This window comes from Myxine glutinosa, chromosome 5 (genome assembly GCF_964187855.1).
Source record: "Myxine glutinosa chromosome 5, kmMyxGlut1.1, whole genome shotgun sequence".
Taxonomy (NCBI): Eukaryota; Metazoa; Chordata; class Myxini; order Myxiniformes; family Myxinidae; genus Myxine; species Myxine glutinosa.
In genome coordinates this window covers 126019310-126037000 of record NC_136265.1, presented here as the reverse complement: position 1 = coordinate 126037000, position 17691 = coordinate 126019310, and the positions used below count along the sequence as shown (strand labels likewise).

The window sequence follows — 17691 nt, the reverse complement described above, 5'->3', positions numbered from 1 at the left end:
GTCGGGCACGAATTCGCCCGGGACGCGGAGCGGCTGGCCGTAGACGAGCTCGGCGGCAGACGCCTGGAGGTCTTCCTTGGGGGCCGTGCGAAGGCCCAAAAGGACCCACGGCAGCCGGTCGGCCCAACCGTCGTCCTGAAGGCCGGCCATGAGTGCGGCCTTCATGGAGCTGTGAAACCGCTCGCACAACCCATTGGCTTGGGGGTGGTAGGCCGTGGTGCGGTGCAGCGTGACCCCCAACGAACGGGCGACCGCGCCCCAAAGCTCAGACGTGAACTGTGGGCCGCGGTCGGACGAGATGTCCGCTGGTGCGCCGAATCGCGCGACCCAGGTGGCGATGAACGCCTGCGCCACGTCGGCGGTGGTGGTGGAGGTGAAGGGCACGGCCTCCGGCCACCTGGTGGTCCTGTCCACCATGGTGAGCAGGTGGGTGAACCCCCGCGAGGGTGGCAGGGGACCCACCAGGTCCACGTGGACGTGGTCGAAACGCCGTTCAGGCACGGCGAAAGGTGCCAGCGGGACCTGGGTGTGGGGATGGACCTTGGCTCGCTGGCAGGCCGTGCAGGCGTTGGCCCAGTCGCGGATGTTTCGTTGAAGGCCGTGCCAGACGAAACGCGCCGACACCAGCTTCTGAGAAGCTTTCCGGCCCGGGTGAGAAAGGCCGTGGATGGAGGCGAAGATGCGGCGCTGCCAGGAAACGGGCACGATGGGGCGAGGCTGGCCCTGGGAGACGTCGCAGAGCAGGACGGTGCCCGCGAAGGGGATGTCGGCCAGGCGGAGGCCCGTGTCCGCCGCGCGGAGTGCCTGCACCGAGGCGTCGGTGGTCTGGTCGGCCGCCATGAGCGCGAAGTCCACGCCGAGGTGGACCGCGTTCGCGCTGGCCCGCGAAAGGCAGTCGGCCACGGCGTTGTCTTTGCCGGCGACGTGCTGGATGTCCGTGGTGAACTCCGACACGGCGGAGAGGTGGCGCTGCTGGCGGGCCGACCACGGCTCCGTGACCTTAGCCATTGCGTAGACCAACGGCTTGTGGTCGACGAAAGCCGTGAACGGGCGGCCCTCCAGGAGGTGTCGGAAATGGCGAACGGCCAGGAATAGCCCGAGCAGCTCGCGGTCGAACGTGCTGTAGTTTAACTCGTTCGGCCGGAGTTGCCGGCTGAAAAAAGCGAGGGGCTGCCAAACCCCGTCCACCCATTGCTCATGGACGGCGCCCACCGCGTAGTTGGAGGCATCCGTAGTGAGGGCGATGGGCGCGTTGAGCACCGGGTGAGCCAGCAGCGTTGCGTCGGCGAGGGCCCGTTTGGTGCTGGCGAAGGCCGCGCCCATGGCCGCGGACCAAACAATGTCATGCTTGGCCAGCTTGCCCCGGAGGGCCTCGTAAAGGGGCCGCATGAGGTGAGCAGCGCGGGGCACGAATCGGTGATAAAAATTCACCATGCCGAGGAACTCTTGGAGGGCCTTGATGGAACGGGGACGCGGGAACGTGGTGATGGCCTCGACCTTGGTCGGCAGCGGCACGGCCCCGGTCTTGGTGATGCGGTGGCCCAAAAAGTCAACGGTCGTCGCGCCGAAGTGGCATTTGACCGGGTTGACAATTAAGCCGTGCTCGCTGAGGCGACCGAACAGTGTTCGGAGGTGGAGGAGGTGCTCGGCGCGGGACGTGCTGGCGACGAGGATGTCGTCCAGATAGACGAAAAGAAACGGCAGGTCGCGCAGCACGCCGTCCATCAAGCGCAGGAACGCCTGGGCCGCGTTCTTGAGGCCAAACGGCATGCGCAAAAATTCGAACAGGCCGAACGGCGTGATGACGGCCGTCTTTGGGACGTCGGCCGCCCGGACAGGTACCTGGTGGTAGCCCCGTATCAGGTCAATTTTCGAAAAGATGACCCGTCCCGCCAAACGGGCGGAAAAGTCCTGAATATGCGGGATCGGGTACCTGTCGGGGGTGGTAGCGTCATTGAGACGGCGGTAGTCGCCACACGGGCGCCATCCACCCCCCGGCTTTGGCACGATGTGCAGTGGCGAGGCCCACGCGCTACCGGAGCGCCGCACGATGCCGAGGTGCTCCAACGCGTCGAATTCGGCCTTCGCCACGGCGAGCTTGGCTGGGTCGAGGCGGCGGGCTCTGGCGTAGACCGGCGGGCGCGTAGTGGGTATGTGGTGCTCGATCCCGTGCCGCACCGCGACGGCCGAAAACGTCGGCCGCGTGAGGGCCGGGAATTCCACGAGCAGGCGAGCGAACTCGTTCGTTGCCGGGAGGGCGCACGCCAGTTCGGTCGGCGCGGAGCTGCTCATTGTGCACGCTAGGGAGCTGAAGGTCTCGGCGTGGACAAGGCGACGTCGTTTGACGTCGACCAGCAGCCCGTGCGCGCAGAGGAAGTCGGCGCCCAGCAAAGCCATGGAGACGCTGGCGGTAACAAAAGTCCATTGAAAGCGCTGGCTGCCGAAGCAGAGGGTGACGACGCGTGGGCCGAAAGTGCATATGGCCGAGCCATTAGCAGCGACCAAAGAGGGGCCGCAAACTGCGTCCAGCCTGTCCTGCTCGGAGGCGGGTATGACGCTCAGTTGGGCACCGGTGTCGCACAGGAAACGCCGCCCAGACGCTTTGTCCCGAATAAACAGCAAGTTGCCCGAGTGGCCGGCGCTCATGGCTGGGAATGAACGCCGGCCCGGCCGTTTCCCGACCTGCCGAAAGTGCACGGGGGCCGGCACGTCCGAGCCTGGCGTGGTAATAACACCACGCCCGGTCAGGTGGAGGCCCCGGCCGTCGTGTCGGAAGCGGGCGGTGCGGCGTGGCGGCCGCCAGTTGCACCGGCAGTTCGGCCTCCAACCGCGCAGGGCGCTCGGGCGTCGTGGGCGTCACCTCGGACGGCGGCGGGCTCCAGGTAACCGCGCCGATGTGCTGGCCCGCCGAGGAGATCTTATCGGCTTCCCTGGCGAGGGCGCGGGAATCCGTGATCAACGTGCCAGCCAGGGCGAGGCGTACCGGGTGAGGCAGCTGGCGAAGGAACAGCTCGCGGAACAGAAAATCCGGAGAGTGCTCACCGAGCAACGAGAGCATATAGTCCATGCGCTCGGACGGGCGCGTGTCGCCGAGCTCGGGCAGGTCAAGTAGGCGCCGTGCGCGTGCTGCCGGTGAGAGGGCGAAAGCGTCGAGGAGGAGTGTCTTCAGCACGTCGTATTTGTCAGCAGCCGGCGGGTGCTGGAGGAGGCTCAAGGCGCGGGCCGCGGTGGCGGAACCGAGCGCCGCCACAACATGGTGGAAGCGGGTGTCGTCCGCGGTGATGCCTCGCAGGGCGAACTGAGAGTCCGCCTGAGCGAACCAAACAGCCGCGTGAGCCTCCCAGAAGGTAGGCAGTTTAAGCGTCACTGCCGTATCCATGTCGGTAGGTCACCAATGAAGGAGCTGGGCTCCAACGCGAGTTGAAAGAATTGACGCGACCAAAGATGGAAATTCGTCCGAGTAGGTTTAATAAATGTATCACACTCGGGTACTCTGACAAGCCCGTTTATCGGGCAGCAATATATATACACATTTATGTCGGGAAGTTTGCCCGGCAAAAGCTATACCGGGCATGCCCGGGTATCAAGGGCGAGCCTTGGAAAGGCGAGTCTGGACCTGCCCGGGCGTGTTTGGCTGCGGCCTGGCAAGTCGAGGCTGGGCGTGCCCGGGCGCTCTGGACGAGCCCTGGAAAGGCGATAGCGGGCATGCCCGGACGCTCTGGGCGAGCCCTGGAAAGGCGAGAGCGGGCATGCCCGGGAAAGACGAGACCGGGCGTGCCCGGGAACAGTGAGTCCGGGCATGCCCGGGAGAGGCGCGTCTGGCCGTGTTCTGGCCGGTGCAAGGCGATTGTGTGCATCCAGCGGTAACCGCTACAGTTGCACATTTCTCACCCTAAACAAAGAAAAACATCAAAAAATCTTCCCCCATTTGTATTTTAACACTTGCGATACCCAAGAACCTGCCACACTTTTCTCGTCCCCACTCCCACTCACACGTCCCCACTCACACCAACTCCCAATTCCCCCAAATGAAATGACGTCATTAGTTTAATTATTTGATCTGGAGTTGGTGTGACATCGGCATGATGGGCCGAATGGCCTCCTCCTGCGCCCAATATCTTTGAACATTTTGAAGACTTCAATGCATTCATTACGTCACTTCTCTTGCGTTGATAAATTCCAATGAGCTTGATATGGATATGGTATAGATAGCTTATAATATAGATGGTACATACGTAGTACTGGAGAAACATTGACCTAATGTGAATCGCAAATGATAACGTCAACAGATCAGGGAGAAGATGTGCAAGAGCAGCGCAGCAGGTTTTCAGGACGCGTGAGCTGCCGATTAGGCGGTGTATGGCGCACACAAATTGTGCACTTCAGTGTATACACGCTCGTTCGACGTGTATTTTCTCCTCCTTACTTTTCACCTCAGATTGCGATTTCGAACTGCATGGAAAATTAAAAATATAAGCTAATGAAGGACACAACGTATGTAAAAGTGTAAATTAACGAAAATGTTTATTTAATTTAATACGGCGGTGTCCTTTTTGCATTCATCGAGATTCAGACGTTCTGGTGCCTGGTGGTGTCATTTGTGGTCGTGCTGTTATTGGTGAGTTATTATGTGATTATTGGCGATCGTTACTAGTGAGGCCTCCGATTACCCGAGCCTCGTTAACCCGGATTAATGAAACGTAGGTAAATATACCTGGTTGGCATGATGCACCTTTCATTGTGACGTGAGTTTATGGATATTATTATTAATTAACGACACGATCACCTGGTATCCCGTGATATTGATAATTCGATGTCAAACACCCAACACGATCCACTGAGTGATAATGGGTCCTTGTATGCAATGAGAGGGATCTATTTTGTATATTTACAACAAATCTCCGTCCATATCTCCCTCCATCACCCCCAAATACATTATCGGATCCACTAGGCTTGGAGATGGAGACTGCTGCGGAGCATGTAACCGCCAATCTGCTTGGGATGGTCAACGAGGACGACATCGGAGCGGTGGTCAATGCTCAGCGCCAAATGTGAGGGTTTGTACGGACACGGAGTATCTGATCTTCAATCGCATTATGGAAATGCTTTGAAATACCTGAGAGGGCGTCTTCGGCGCCCTCTTTCGATTTTCAATTTGTGAATACCTTTTTAGGGGTTAGCGAGGACATGCAGTGGTGAGGAGGTAGCGAGGACATGCAGTGGTGAGGGGGTAGCGAAGACATGCAGTGGTGAGGAGGTAGCGAGGACATGCAGTGGTGAGGGGTAGCGAGGACATGCAGTGGTGAGGGGGTAGCGAAGACATGCAGTGGTGAGGGGGTAGCGAAGACATGCAGTGGTGAGGGGGTAGCGAGGCCATGCAGTGGTGAGGAGGTAGTGAGGACATGCAGTGGCGAGGGGGTAGCGAGGACATGCAGTGGTGAGGGGTAGCGAGGACATGCAGTGGTGAGGGGGTAGCGAAGACATGCAGTGGTGAGGGGGTAGCGAGGCCATGCAGTGGTGAGGAGGTAGCGAGGACATGCAGTGGCGAGGGGGTAGCGAGGACATGCAGTGGCGAGGGGGTAGCGAGGACATGCAGTGGTGAGGGGGTAGCGAGGACATGCAGTGGTGAGGGGGTAGCGAGGACATGCAGTGGTGAGGGGTAGCGAGGACATGCAGTGGTGAGGGGGTAGCGAGGACATGCAGTGGTGAGGGGGTAGCGAGGACATGCAGTGGTGAGGGGGTAGCGAGGACATGCAGTGGTGAGGGGGTAGCGAGGACATGCAGTGGTGAGGAGGTAGCGAGGACATGCAGTGGTGAGGGGTAGCGAGGACATGCAGTGATGAGAGGATAGCGAGGACATGCAGTGGTGAGGGGTAGCGAGGACAATCAGTAGTTAAGGCGGTAGCGAGGACGTGCAGTGGTGAGGGGTAGCGAGGACGATCAGTATTTAAGGCGGTAGCGAGGACGTGCAGTGGTGAGGGGGTAGCGAGGACATGCAGTGGTGAGGGGGTATCGAGGACATGCAGTGGTGAGGGGTAACGAGGACATGCAGTGGTGAGGGGGTAGCAAGGACATGCAGTGGTGAGGGGTCGCGAGGACATGCAGTGGTGAGGGGGTAGCGAGGACATGCAGTGGTGAGGAGGTAGCGAGGACATGCAGTGGTGAGGGGTAGCGAGGACATGCAGTGGTGAGAGGGTAGCGAGGACATGCAGTGGTGAGGGGGTAGCGAGGACAATCAGTAGTTAAGGCGGTAGCGAGGACGTGCAGTGGTGAGGGGTAGCGAGGACAATCAGTATTTAAGGCGGTAGCGAGGACAATCAGTTGTTAAGGCGGTGGCGAGAGTTGGGATGTTTAAGTAATGAAGGGTAGAGACAAAATAAGTGTAAAACAAGAAAAAGAGCAATCAGACATTGCAAACCCTCGCCAGGATGTATTTTCAGTGGTTTTTAAAGGCTTTTGTGTTAAAACAAATATGGCGGCCGAACCACGTGACCGATGACGTCATCATTATTTTTTTCCTAAACTAATTTATTCCTAGATTATGCTCAAATTTCATCTGGATCGGATGAAGTTTTGTACTTGTCGAATTATGACATCATAATGGAGGCACCTATGACATCATCATTAACATATTTTATTCCCCATGGAGAGTTCTTTACAATGAGCCATGTCTCAATTTTTTTCTATTCAGCGCTTTTGGAGATATAGAGGTGCAAAGTTTTTCGGTTTTCCAAGATGGCGGCCGAACCACGTGACCTATGACGTCATAATTATTTAAAAATTCTGCAGGTGGAGTTGCACCTATGGTGAAAATTTCCTGTCAATCGGACCAACGGTTGCAGAGAAAATCATATTTATTCTGTGCGGACAAACAAACAAACAAAGAAACAAACAAACGGACTCAAATGCAATATAATACCCTCTCCTTTGGCGAGGGTAATAATTCCTCAGCAGAATAGACAGTGACCAGTGATAGGACCAAGGACAATAACCTGAGAATAAGGAAGAGGATAATTAGATGGTAGTATGGTAGGGGTCTTTCACTCGGAGAATATGTGCATGGAATGGTCTCCCTGGAAAGGTAATGGCAGCAGAAACAGTCGACAAGTTCAAATTGGAATTGGATCGGTACCAAGAAGGATTACAGACAGAGGGTTATAGGAATATTGGTAGTACTTTTAAGTAGCATGGATGATTGTGTACATCGGTTGAGTGTGATGTCTGAGAGGTTATTGTCAAGAGATAGTGTCGTTTATGTTGTGTATTCTCACCCCAAAACTGCCTTCACCCAACCCCAATTTTTTTTATTTTTTTTAACACCCTGGTGATATCCCTGTACCTGCCCCGCTTTTCACATCCCCACTCCTCAGCCCTACCCCCTAATCAAATTGAGTCGTTGGCTTCATGGATTTATTATGAATAAATGTGAATTTATTGTGTGAAGAGGAACAGGTTGAGATGGTTTGGTCATGTGTTGAGGAAGGATGAAAGTGACTGGTTGAGAAGAGTGATGGAAATGAATGTAGAAGGAAGTAGAGGACGGGGAAGACCGAGAAAGACTTGGCTAAAGATGGTGGAAGAAGAAATGCGGGCAAGGGGTTAAACAAGGGGAGATGCAGAAAATAGGGCAAAATGGAGAAGATTGTCATGGGGACTGCAAGGCTAACCCCCGCTCTAGCAGGGAAAATGGCCTTAAAATGCATGTTGTTGTTGTTGTTGTTGCTTCATGGATTTATTTAACGAGGGGATGGAGGAGTGCAGTCCTGATGGGCCGATGGCCCTCTCCTGCGCCAAATTTCCTTGTTATATCTTTGTGGCAGGCTCACCCAAAGCCCAGCACCCCACGTGTCTGGCGCCCCACGGTCGCCTGGGTCGCCTGCCCCTAAATCTGGCTGATAGCTCCGGCAGACGGGACGCCCATTTTGACGTCCATCCAAGGGAAGGCGCACGCTGATGCTTCGCACTGCCTGCGAAACACCAGGATAGTAGTTTATAGTTGAGTTGGGAGAGCTCAGACGAGTGCACATATGTCTAGGTTTCTTGGATATCCTTCCAGCTCCAATCCTGAGCTAAGTAACGTGAGACTTGCCTGCATTAAAGGTCTTGCTCCAGGTATTTGTCCATCTTCTGATTTTCCTTTGATTAGTTGTGATGGAAGCAGCATCGGTTCCATCATCGGGAGGGGGAACCAATCAAGGATTCTTCTTCAATTCGTACAGGTCACTGTTGTAGAACTGTACTTTGTCTACAACTCCAATTTTTGGTTCAACATGCAACCTGTTCCTGGGCGATGGATCTCAAGTTGCTGCTCATACAATTGTAATCATTAACGGTATTGATTGCTGACCCAACAGAGCTTCACAATGAAATTGCATTCCAGGCTTGGTCGGTTCGAGAAAACCAACGAGATGCTGATAAATTTCAACGCGCTGTCGGCGTCGCGGTTTCCGATCATGAGCGAGCGCTTCCAGCAGCACACTCATGCACTCACCGAACTCAAACGAGACTTGGATACCATTTTTAGGAGGATCCGGTGGGTTCTTTTACCATGGATTGCCCAACTGATTTCTGTTCTTAGAGCACCGGGTTGACGCCAGCGGTGCTGCTTGAGGCCAAATTATTTGATTACAAAGTAAAAGGCTTCAGTTGGTTTTGTACCTTATCATAACACAAAAACCTAACTCTGCTTTTGTTTTTTGCAGTAATCTACAGAGGAAGCTTGAGCGGCAACATCCTCAGGCATTTCAAGGTGCATTTGACCTCTTGTCTTCTCAGGGTTAAAATGAAAGGTTGCAAGAGGCCCTCGATTATATTATATACACAAATTACAAAATGTTTTATAACTTCTTTTCTTTCGTCTCAGCAGCTACTACACTGTGTCCTCTCCAATATATTTCGGGCTCAATCGTAGCTCAAAACATCAGGCCTTTGCCTTTGCTCTGTACTTGAAATGTCAGGCCTGACCTTGGCAGTCGCTGATTCGATGTTTGTTCCCGTTTCCAGCTCAGACAATTCCTCATTCAGACCCTGAATCATCTGCCCATGGGACGGAGGCACGAGACGAGGATGGTGGAGAAGGGCTTTCATGCTCCGTTGACAGTTGATGGCGAAATGTTTTTTTGTTTTTTTTCAAAACCAGAAACACACAAGGGGTTTCTAGAAAAAAGTGATTTGGTGAAATGAATGAATGTTCACTTCCTCTTCTCTGCACATTAATCCCAACAGTTAGGGGTCAGCTACTCAGATCCTCCTTCACATCTTCCTCTCTCAATCCCACACTCTTCAAATCTCTGCCCACTACATCCGTCCACCTTAATCTGTCACCCGCTTGATCTTTTCCCTCCAATTGGCTCATTCCATGCTTTATTGATCGCTTCTTCATCCTTTTTCCTCATGACATGTCCCAACCACCACAGCATATTCTCTCTGATCCTTTCAGTGATGCTTATGACTCGAGCACTCTTGCGCATTTCATCATTCTCAGCCGCTCTCTTCGTGATGCTTAGTTCAGCTGCTAAGCACCTCGTTTGTGCACTTTATGGTAAAAGCACCAAATTTTCCTCAGTGTTATTATTGACCATTTGTAACATTTTTCAGATATGGGCCACATTGTACCTATTCCAACATGGCCACCAGGGGTCAATTAACTTTTACCTCAAGTTTTCTTCTTTTTGTGTCATTTTAAGCACCTTTTCTGTGAAGAAAGCTATGATACCTAAATACTTTAGAACCTTTATTTCAATCTGTAGTAGGTACACACTAGAAATAATAGTAAAAAGAAGACCCAAACAGTTTTAGTTCATTTCTACCCAAAATTAGGGTCAATGAACTTTTACCTCATTTTTTCTTCTTTTTTTGCGTCATATAAAGCACCTTTTCTGTGAAGAAAGCTGTGATACCTAAATATTTAATAGACCATTAATTTCAATCTGTAGTTGGTACATAAGAAAAAATGGTTTTGCTTAAATTTTACCTAAAAGTGGGTAAAACTTTCACATGAATAACAATAAATAACAAAATCTCATATGTTACATTTTTGACTAATTTGTGCTTCCTCCATCATGAAAGAAAGCTAATGTTTAAGTGTGCATAGACTTGCTTTAATTTGCATGTAGACACGGCATAAATAGTCTTTACCTCCTGAGATATGCATCAGTTGTCTTCAAACCAAAGTGTATCTGCATGGCATTCACAGTCCAAGTTGTACTACTCAGCGGAGATGAAATTGATAGCTTGCAACCTCTTCCGATCATACTCGGGCATGAGTATGCTACTTCTTAACTTGGTCAAGGTTCAAACTGTATTAACTATATCTTCAAGTACTCGATGCACTGCAGCCCTTGTGTTCAAATGTACATTGCAGGAACACATTATACTTCACATGGACAGGTACACAGATCAGTGCAAGCAATGGCCACTTTTGTGCACTTGCAATTACCATGACACAAGACATTACAACCACACTTGATAAGTTCATAGCAGACTCTAGATGCCTCTGGAAGTTTGGTCCACAGGGGCTGCCACTCACCGGTTTCTTTGGTCCAACCCCAGTCTGATGGACTTGGAAGCTCTGGGTTCAGCGCCAGTGACTGGTTCCAACAGTTGGCTTGGTAGGCAGCTTGTTTGACATGTTCTGTGAGTGCTGCCTGGGTAGGAGGAATGTTCTCTAAAGCACGTGCCTTCTGGCCTTCTGGCAAACTTTCTGGCAACTTTGCCCTTCTGGCAAAGATTTCTTTCCTGACGACTTGTGCTGCTCGGGCCAAATGTATCGCATCATTATCTTGATTACAAGCCTGTACGAGAGTACAGGAGATTGTTCTTTGTTCTCGTTGAAGGTAAGGAGAATATTGCGACCTTCAGAAATTGCCGTCATGTCTGGTGACGCTGCAAGAAGCCTGTTTTTAAGTCGTGTACTGTGTATTCTTGTATTGCTTTGAGCTCCTAGCTGCTGAAGCCTTTGCTGGTAGAGTGTTGCGAGATCAGCAAGACGAAAGACTGGTGCAACATTATCATCTTGAAATTCTTCAATATACGACACCAATTGTGCTAGTGCTATGCCGTGCAGCTCGGCATCAGTTTCATTATCATCAGATGCCTTGTTTGCCCTCTGCTTTATTGTAGATGTTAACGAGACATCTACTGTGGTATTTTGCTTCTAAAGCAATCGTATCTCCTGGTGAGTTTTGCTAAGAGAGATGTGTTGTTTAGCTGCAAAGCACATTTGCGAACATGTTCATCTAAATTGTATGTGGACACCTCATGTAGCGCATCATGGTCAGCTGGTTTATCACAGAAGAAACACATTGGTTCTGAGGATTGCTCATTTTCATTTGCTTTGCTTAAACGGCGAGTATTTTTTTTTTTTTTTTTTTTTTTTTTTTTTGTATACAAGATCGAGGCTCGTGAAAGAGCAAACATTAATCACACAAAAAGACAAACCGACACACAAAACACAAAAAACAAGGGGAGCGGCAGACAAGATGGGGAGAGAGGGGGGAGGACACAAAAGAGAGGGGGAAGAAGGGGAAGGACACAAACACAACATTTGAGAGCAGGGACATCGGGAGGACTTGGGGGGAGGTGGGAGAGGATTAAAACATATGAACACTGCAAGGACTCTGGGGTGAATTACCGGGGGTAGAAAAGATCAAGGTTTTCGATGGGGGAAGATAAGAGATGGTGGTGAACAGCTGTTTTAAAGACCTGGAGGGAGGAGTGGGATTGAAGGGAGTGGGGGAGTTTGTTCCAGAGGCGGGAGAAAAGGGGAATGAAAGAGTGAAGGTGAGCAGAGAGCCTAGACTTTGGCAGTTTAACCATAAGAGGGTTGCAGGCAGATCTTGTGCGACCTGAAGGAATATTGGGGGGACAGAGCACAGAGAGAGCTGGGGGAGCAAGGCCGGAGAGGAGTCGGTAGAAGACAGAAAGACCACCTACCTGCCTGCGGTGAGTGAGTGAAAGGCCCTCAGAGATAGCTTCATCGCGGGAGATTCCAATGATTCTGAAAGCTTTGGATTCAACAGCGTGAAGCCGAGCCAGGTGTGAGGCAGGAGCACCAGCCCAGAGGGGGAACAGTATTCCATTGAGCTGCGGATGAAAGCCTTGTATGTGGTGAGGAGCTCAGGTGTGCCAAGGAAGGACTTCGCACGACGGAGGATGCCCAGTCGGCGACTGGCTTTGGAGGCCAGCTTGGAAATGTGGTTTTCCCAAGAAAGATCATGGCAGATAGTGAGACCCAAAAGCTTGAGCGACAGAACTTCTTGGAGAGGATTGTTGAGAAAGTAGATGGGAGGGTTGTCCAGTCGGTCCTTTCGGAGAGACATTGTAAGAGTGTGAGATTTGTCAGGATTGAAAGACATGTTCCACTTGTTTGACCAGTCTGTGATTTTGTCCAGGTCTGCAGAGAGTGAGGAGGCTGCAGACTGCCGATCTGAGGGATGAGGAATGGAGCGACAGAGAGTAGAGTCGTCAGCAAAGAGATAGAGAGGATTTTCAAGAGAGTCAGAGAGATCATTGATGAAGACCAGAAAAAGCACAGGGCCCAGAACACTACCTTGGGGAACTCCAGCCTGAACAGGAAGAGGAGATGAGAGAAACCCATTCAGGGCCACACGTTGACTACGACCAGAGAGGAAGTCCGCCAGCCATGCGTGGAGATTTCCATGGATACCAAAGGAGGAGAGTTTGGAGAGCAGAGCAGGGTGCCAGACCGTATCGAAGGCACGTGAAATGTCAAGGGAGACAGCTCTAATTTCCTGTTTGGCGTTGAGGACCTCCATCCATTGTTGAGAAAGCAGAAGCAGCATGTCCAGAGTAGAGTGACCAGGTCTGAAACCAAATTGATGATCAGAGATCAAGCCATTGGAGAAGAGGAAAGATTTAATATCTGAAGCAATGATGGATTCCATGACTTTGCTGATAATTGGGAGAAGGCTGATTGGTCTGTAGTTGCTGGGATCTGTTTTTGCACCTTTTTTGTGCAAACCGGTGATGTTGGCTGATTTCCAAGCAGATGGCAGATGACCTTGAGCAAAAGAGAGGGTGAAGAGAACAGAAAGAGGGAGTGAAAGAGCAGAAGAACATGATTTTAGGACCCGTGGGCTGATGCCGTCAGGACCAGTTGCAGAATCAGAGTCGAGGGTTGACAGAAACTTTTCCACCTTGTCAGGAGGAAAGGACACAGAGTCCAGGAGCAGCTTGGTACAACTGGGTACGGTGGGTACAGAGAGGGATGGGTTTGGGACACAAGATTTAGAGGCAAACACAGAGTTGAGGCATTCAGCTTTTTCACGTGCGGAGTCAGCCGTTAAGCTGTTTGAGGTGAGGGAGGGGATGGAGGGGGAACAAACACCAGAAACAGATTTGACCAGACGCCACCAGGATTTGGAAGAGGGAGACAGATAAGAGAGTTCGGTCTTGAGAATGGTGAGATATTGTTTCCTGGCTCTCCTGAGGGTGGACACACAATTGTTTCGGGCTTTGTGAAAGGAAATGAGATTTCCTTCCGTTGGATTTGCTTTCCAGGAGACGAAAGCAAGTTGTTTCAGGGCAACAGCCTCACCACAAGATTCCGTGTACCATGGACGGGAGGAAGGGTATGACAACTGAAGACGAGATGGTATAAATCTGTGCATGAGAGAGAGCAATTTACTTTGAAAGAATTCCCAGGATGAGTTGATGTCAGAGGCGGTAGAGATGGGAGACCAGTCCAGATGATTGATGGCTGCTTGAAGACCGTGCCAGTTGGCCTGAGTGAAATGCCAGACTATGTACTGTGTATGTACTGTGTATGTACCAGAGTATGTACTGTGGATGGCGATTCCTTATCTAGTTTCTTCTTAGCTCGCTCCAGCTTTGTAAGACTGAACTTCGTACGACATGATCCATGCCACTTTGCACTGTGTGCCATCATAGTGAATTCCAAACCCGCTCCATCATCCAATCTGGATATCAGGTCTTCCGAAATGGAATCTATCTCTTGAAATTTGTACAGGATCTCTGCAAGGCTTTTGTAACCACTTTTGGTTGCTTCTCGTATTGATCTGACAGGACTACGCAGTGGCTCACCTGAGTCTTCTTGACAAATTATGCACAGTTCCCAATTGGTTAGTACAGCTGATTCTACCCTGGGTTGCTTAGATGTGCTTGGTTGATTAGGGTCTACAACAATGAAACGCTTACTAGCCATGTTAAAAGCAGGGAAATGTTTATGGCATAGGGTTAGATGATTTCTATTGTTAGATATCTATATGCTACTATGCTACTTTCTACTTGATGGAAGGAGGGAGTGCAGATGCTTGAGAGGAAGACAGTGATTATTACCTGCAATGTACAAAGGAAAGGTGGCAATAAGTTAAATACCAGTTAAGTTTCAATGAAAAATGAAGTGATCAGTTGAAGCTGACTAATGCAATTCAAAGAAAGACTAATTCACTGACACACTATCATTTTTCCATTAATACTACGGTATCTGCAACACAAAATACATGACATAATTTAGAGTAGGTTTTTAGGTGACACTTTTACTTAAGAACAGATTTCATTTTAAGTAACATCTTTGCAATGTGCATGGTATTTGCTACACTTTGATACCAAACATGATGTGTTTGACACAAACACCTTTGACACGATCACTTATGCTTGCTTGCCTGATGCCTGACTAGATAATGTCCAGAGTAGGTCAAAGGTCACGAAATGACCATAAGATGACATTAGGATGGTAAAATATCTACATTTAAGTTTAAATAACAAAGCCTTGTGTAATTTTGCATTCAGGTATCAAACATGATGTTCATAGTATATCATCATTTTAGGCTGTATGTGTATATGCATAATGTGTGCAAAAATTATAGGGCCAAAGGTCATTGACCTCTTACGGCCACCCTGGGCACTCGAAGTGGCCCATATCTGAAAAGGTAATGTCTTGGTCCCTGTTACACATGTGGGAGATTTCATGCTTTTACCATAAAGTGCACAATTGAACCCATATAGAGAGCTTAGCAGCTGTACTAGCTATGAGAATCCACTGACGCATTCTCATCTCTGTCCTCTCCAGCAACTCCTCTTCCCTTTTTTTCTTCTCAAAGCCTATGCTTCTGCACCAAACATTATAACCGGTCTGAACACAGTCTTGTAGATTTTAGCCTTCAATTTCCTCACTAGCTTTCTCTCACAAATTCCTCAACTGATCGCACTCCACTCCACACTTGTTCACTGATCCCATGCAATTTGCATGACCGGCATGTGTTGTGCTGCTTTTTGTAAATCTGTACATATGTATAAAAAAAAACCTGGCCCAATTCCTATTACTTGCTTATGCCGACCTGTTTAGATCTAATACAACAACAACATGATGCATTTTAAGGCCATTTTCCCTGCTAGAGTGGGGGTTAGCCTTGCGGTCCCCATGACGATCTTCTCCATTTTGCCCTATTTTCTGCATCTCTCCTTGTTAACCCCCTTGCCCGCATTTCTTCTTCCACCATCTTTAGCCAAGTCTTTCTCGGTCTTCCCCGTCCTCTACTTCCTTCTACATCAATTTCCATCACTCTTCTCAACCAGTCACGTTCATCCTTCCTCAACACATGACCAAACCATCTCAGCCTGTTCCTCTTCACAGCATCAATCACAGGCAATATTCCCATCATCTTTCACAATTCATCATTTGTCTTCCTCTCTCTCAACGATACTCCGCACATCCATCGAACCATTCGCATTTCCACCCTTTCCAGCCTTCGTTGCTGCTCTACGTTCATTACCCATGTCTCGCTCCCATAAATCATAACACTTCTCACACATGCAGCATACACCTTTCCCTTCAGCTTCAACGACACTCCCCTCCTCATCAGCACGCCACTCAGTTCCCGAAACTTCTTCCATGCACATCTCACTCGAGCAACCGTTGCCGAGTCTGATCTGCCTTCTCCATTCAGCATGTCTCCGAGGTAGCAAAATGTTTTCACACCTTCCAGCTTCACGCCGTCTCCAAGATCCAACTCAACATTTCCTCCATCTGCAGGCGTCAGCATCACGGCTGCAGTTTAAACATATTCCAACAATATCCAAACAGAACCATGAAAACCATGAAAAACAATCTGGGAAAAGTCTCCAAGTGAGAACGTGGATTTGAGAAGGAAGGAGCAGAGGCGGGAGAGAAACGAGATACAGGGGGCGGGGCACAAGCCGAGACGAGGAGGAGAGCGAACAAACGTGTCCGGGAGGAGAGAAAGAATCAATATAGAATTCTTTGTCTAGGGAGGTGAGGTGAGGGGGAGAAAATAAAATAAAAGAAACAAGCAATGCAGCGAAGGAAAGAACCCAAATCGACAAAACACCGACGGGGGGAGGGAAGCCCCAAGTTACCAGGTCGCGCACGAGGTACGACTCAGAAAACGATTAGCTACACACAAGTTTGTACGAATTACAAACCAATACCAACCAGAAACACACAATAACACGTACACAGCAAAATAACCAGTGGAAATTTGACAAAGACAAGAATGGGAAAACACTTAAACTTCGATGCCGTGGAGAGCTCGAAGTACGCTTCACTCGCCCGAGGAACCGGAAACCTGTTTAGATCTAATGATGTCCCAATTTGTGTCCAAGCTCATTGAGGTCCTCGATGCCTTTGCTGTACATGGCATGTTTCAGATCCTCATCCAAATAACCTTTAGCTCTATGTAAAAATAAAAGTGCAGCACAGACAAGCTGCTCCTTATGATGTCAAACTGGCATGAGGTAAGAATAAACTTTCCATACATTTTTGTCTTGGCGATGTCTATAAAACTGTTGGGTTTGTCCTTTTTGCAATGAGCTGTTTTATTAAAACAAAGGTGATTCTAAACAAAGTTGGTGTGTTCACGACTCTAATCTAAATCGGTGTCTTTGGTAGTCTATTATGTTTATGCTCAACTGAATGTGTCATTTTGCTATAATTTACCAAATGTCTGTCTGTCTGTCTGTCTGTTCCCAGTTACCGCAAAAACGGCTGAACCAATCGCAACAAAATTTTGGGTGGGCAATCCTGGGACCCCCTGGAGTAAAATAGGCTATATTGTTTTTCAATTTTCTTTTCCAGTTTTTCCAAACCAAACACAATGTTTGTGAATAATATTTACCGAATAATATTTACCGTAATAATATTTACCAAACACGATGGAATAATATTTACCGATATGAACAGTGATGTGGCTTTTATTGAAATTCTACAAATACTGTTTAGATTTTGATGATTTGCGTGTGATATGATTCAACGGATGTTTATATAAATCGTTTAAAATAAAAAAAAGCCTTAAATTTCTGATATTTTGCCTTTTCATTTGGGCCTCACAACTGAAGCCCCTCCCATAGGGCGAGTACCGTTGCTAGTCATTATAATAACTAGATGGTATTCAAAGAATACTTACCCTGCGCAGTCAACTTGTTGCGGGCCACCTCTTCTGTTTTTGAACATTTTAAAAATTTGATCCAATATGATCCAAATTTCACGCCAGACCACGTGAAAGATGACATCATCTATATTATAATAGCCGTAGATGCTTCTGTCTGTCTGTTGGGGGTCTGTCTGGGGTGTGGCTTACTCGGTTTGCAGAGTAGCTCCACCCATAGCTCCACCCATTCTGGGAGTGGCTTCATATAATTATAAACAAATATCCACCATTTTATTAACTCGCATAGATTTGAGGCCTGTTT

General features: G+C 49.5%; 1 protein-coding gene across 3 annotated transcripts; it reads left to right on the top strand.

Moving 5' to 3' along the window:
• Positions 1-4384: 4384 nt before the first annotated feature.
• Positions 4385-17295, top strand: KXD1 (KxDL motif containing 1). 3 transcript variants are annotated; one of them, XR_013623558.1, is made up of 6 exons: positions 4385-4618; positions 4952-5051; positions 8381-8533; positions 8703-8749; positions 9004-11350; positions 13796-17295. XR_013623558.1 is itself a non-coding variant. In XM_068116331.2 (5 exons), the coding sequence occupies exons 2-5, from the start codon at positions 4960-4962 to the stop codon at positions 9102-9104; spliced, it is 393 nt and encodes a 130-aa protein (XP_067972432.2). In that variant the 5' UTR covers positions 4586-4618; positions 4947-4959; the 3' UTR covers positions 9105-10031. The 3 variants fall into 3 exon arrangements, 1 of the variants encoding a protein (XP_067972432.2); XR_013623559.1 differs by having other exon boundaries at positions 4615-4745; XM_068116331.2 differs by lacking the exon at positions 13796-17295 and having other exon boundaries at positions 4586-4618; positions 4947-5051; positions 9004-10031.
• The last annotated feature ends 396 nt before the right edge of the window (positions 17296-17691 follow it).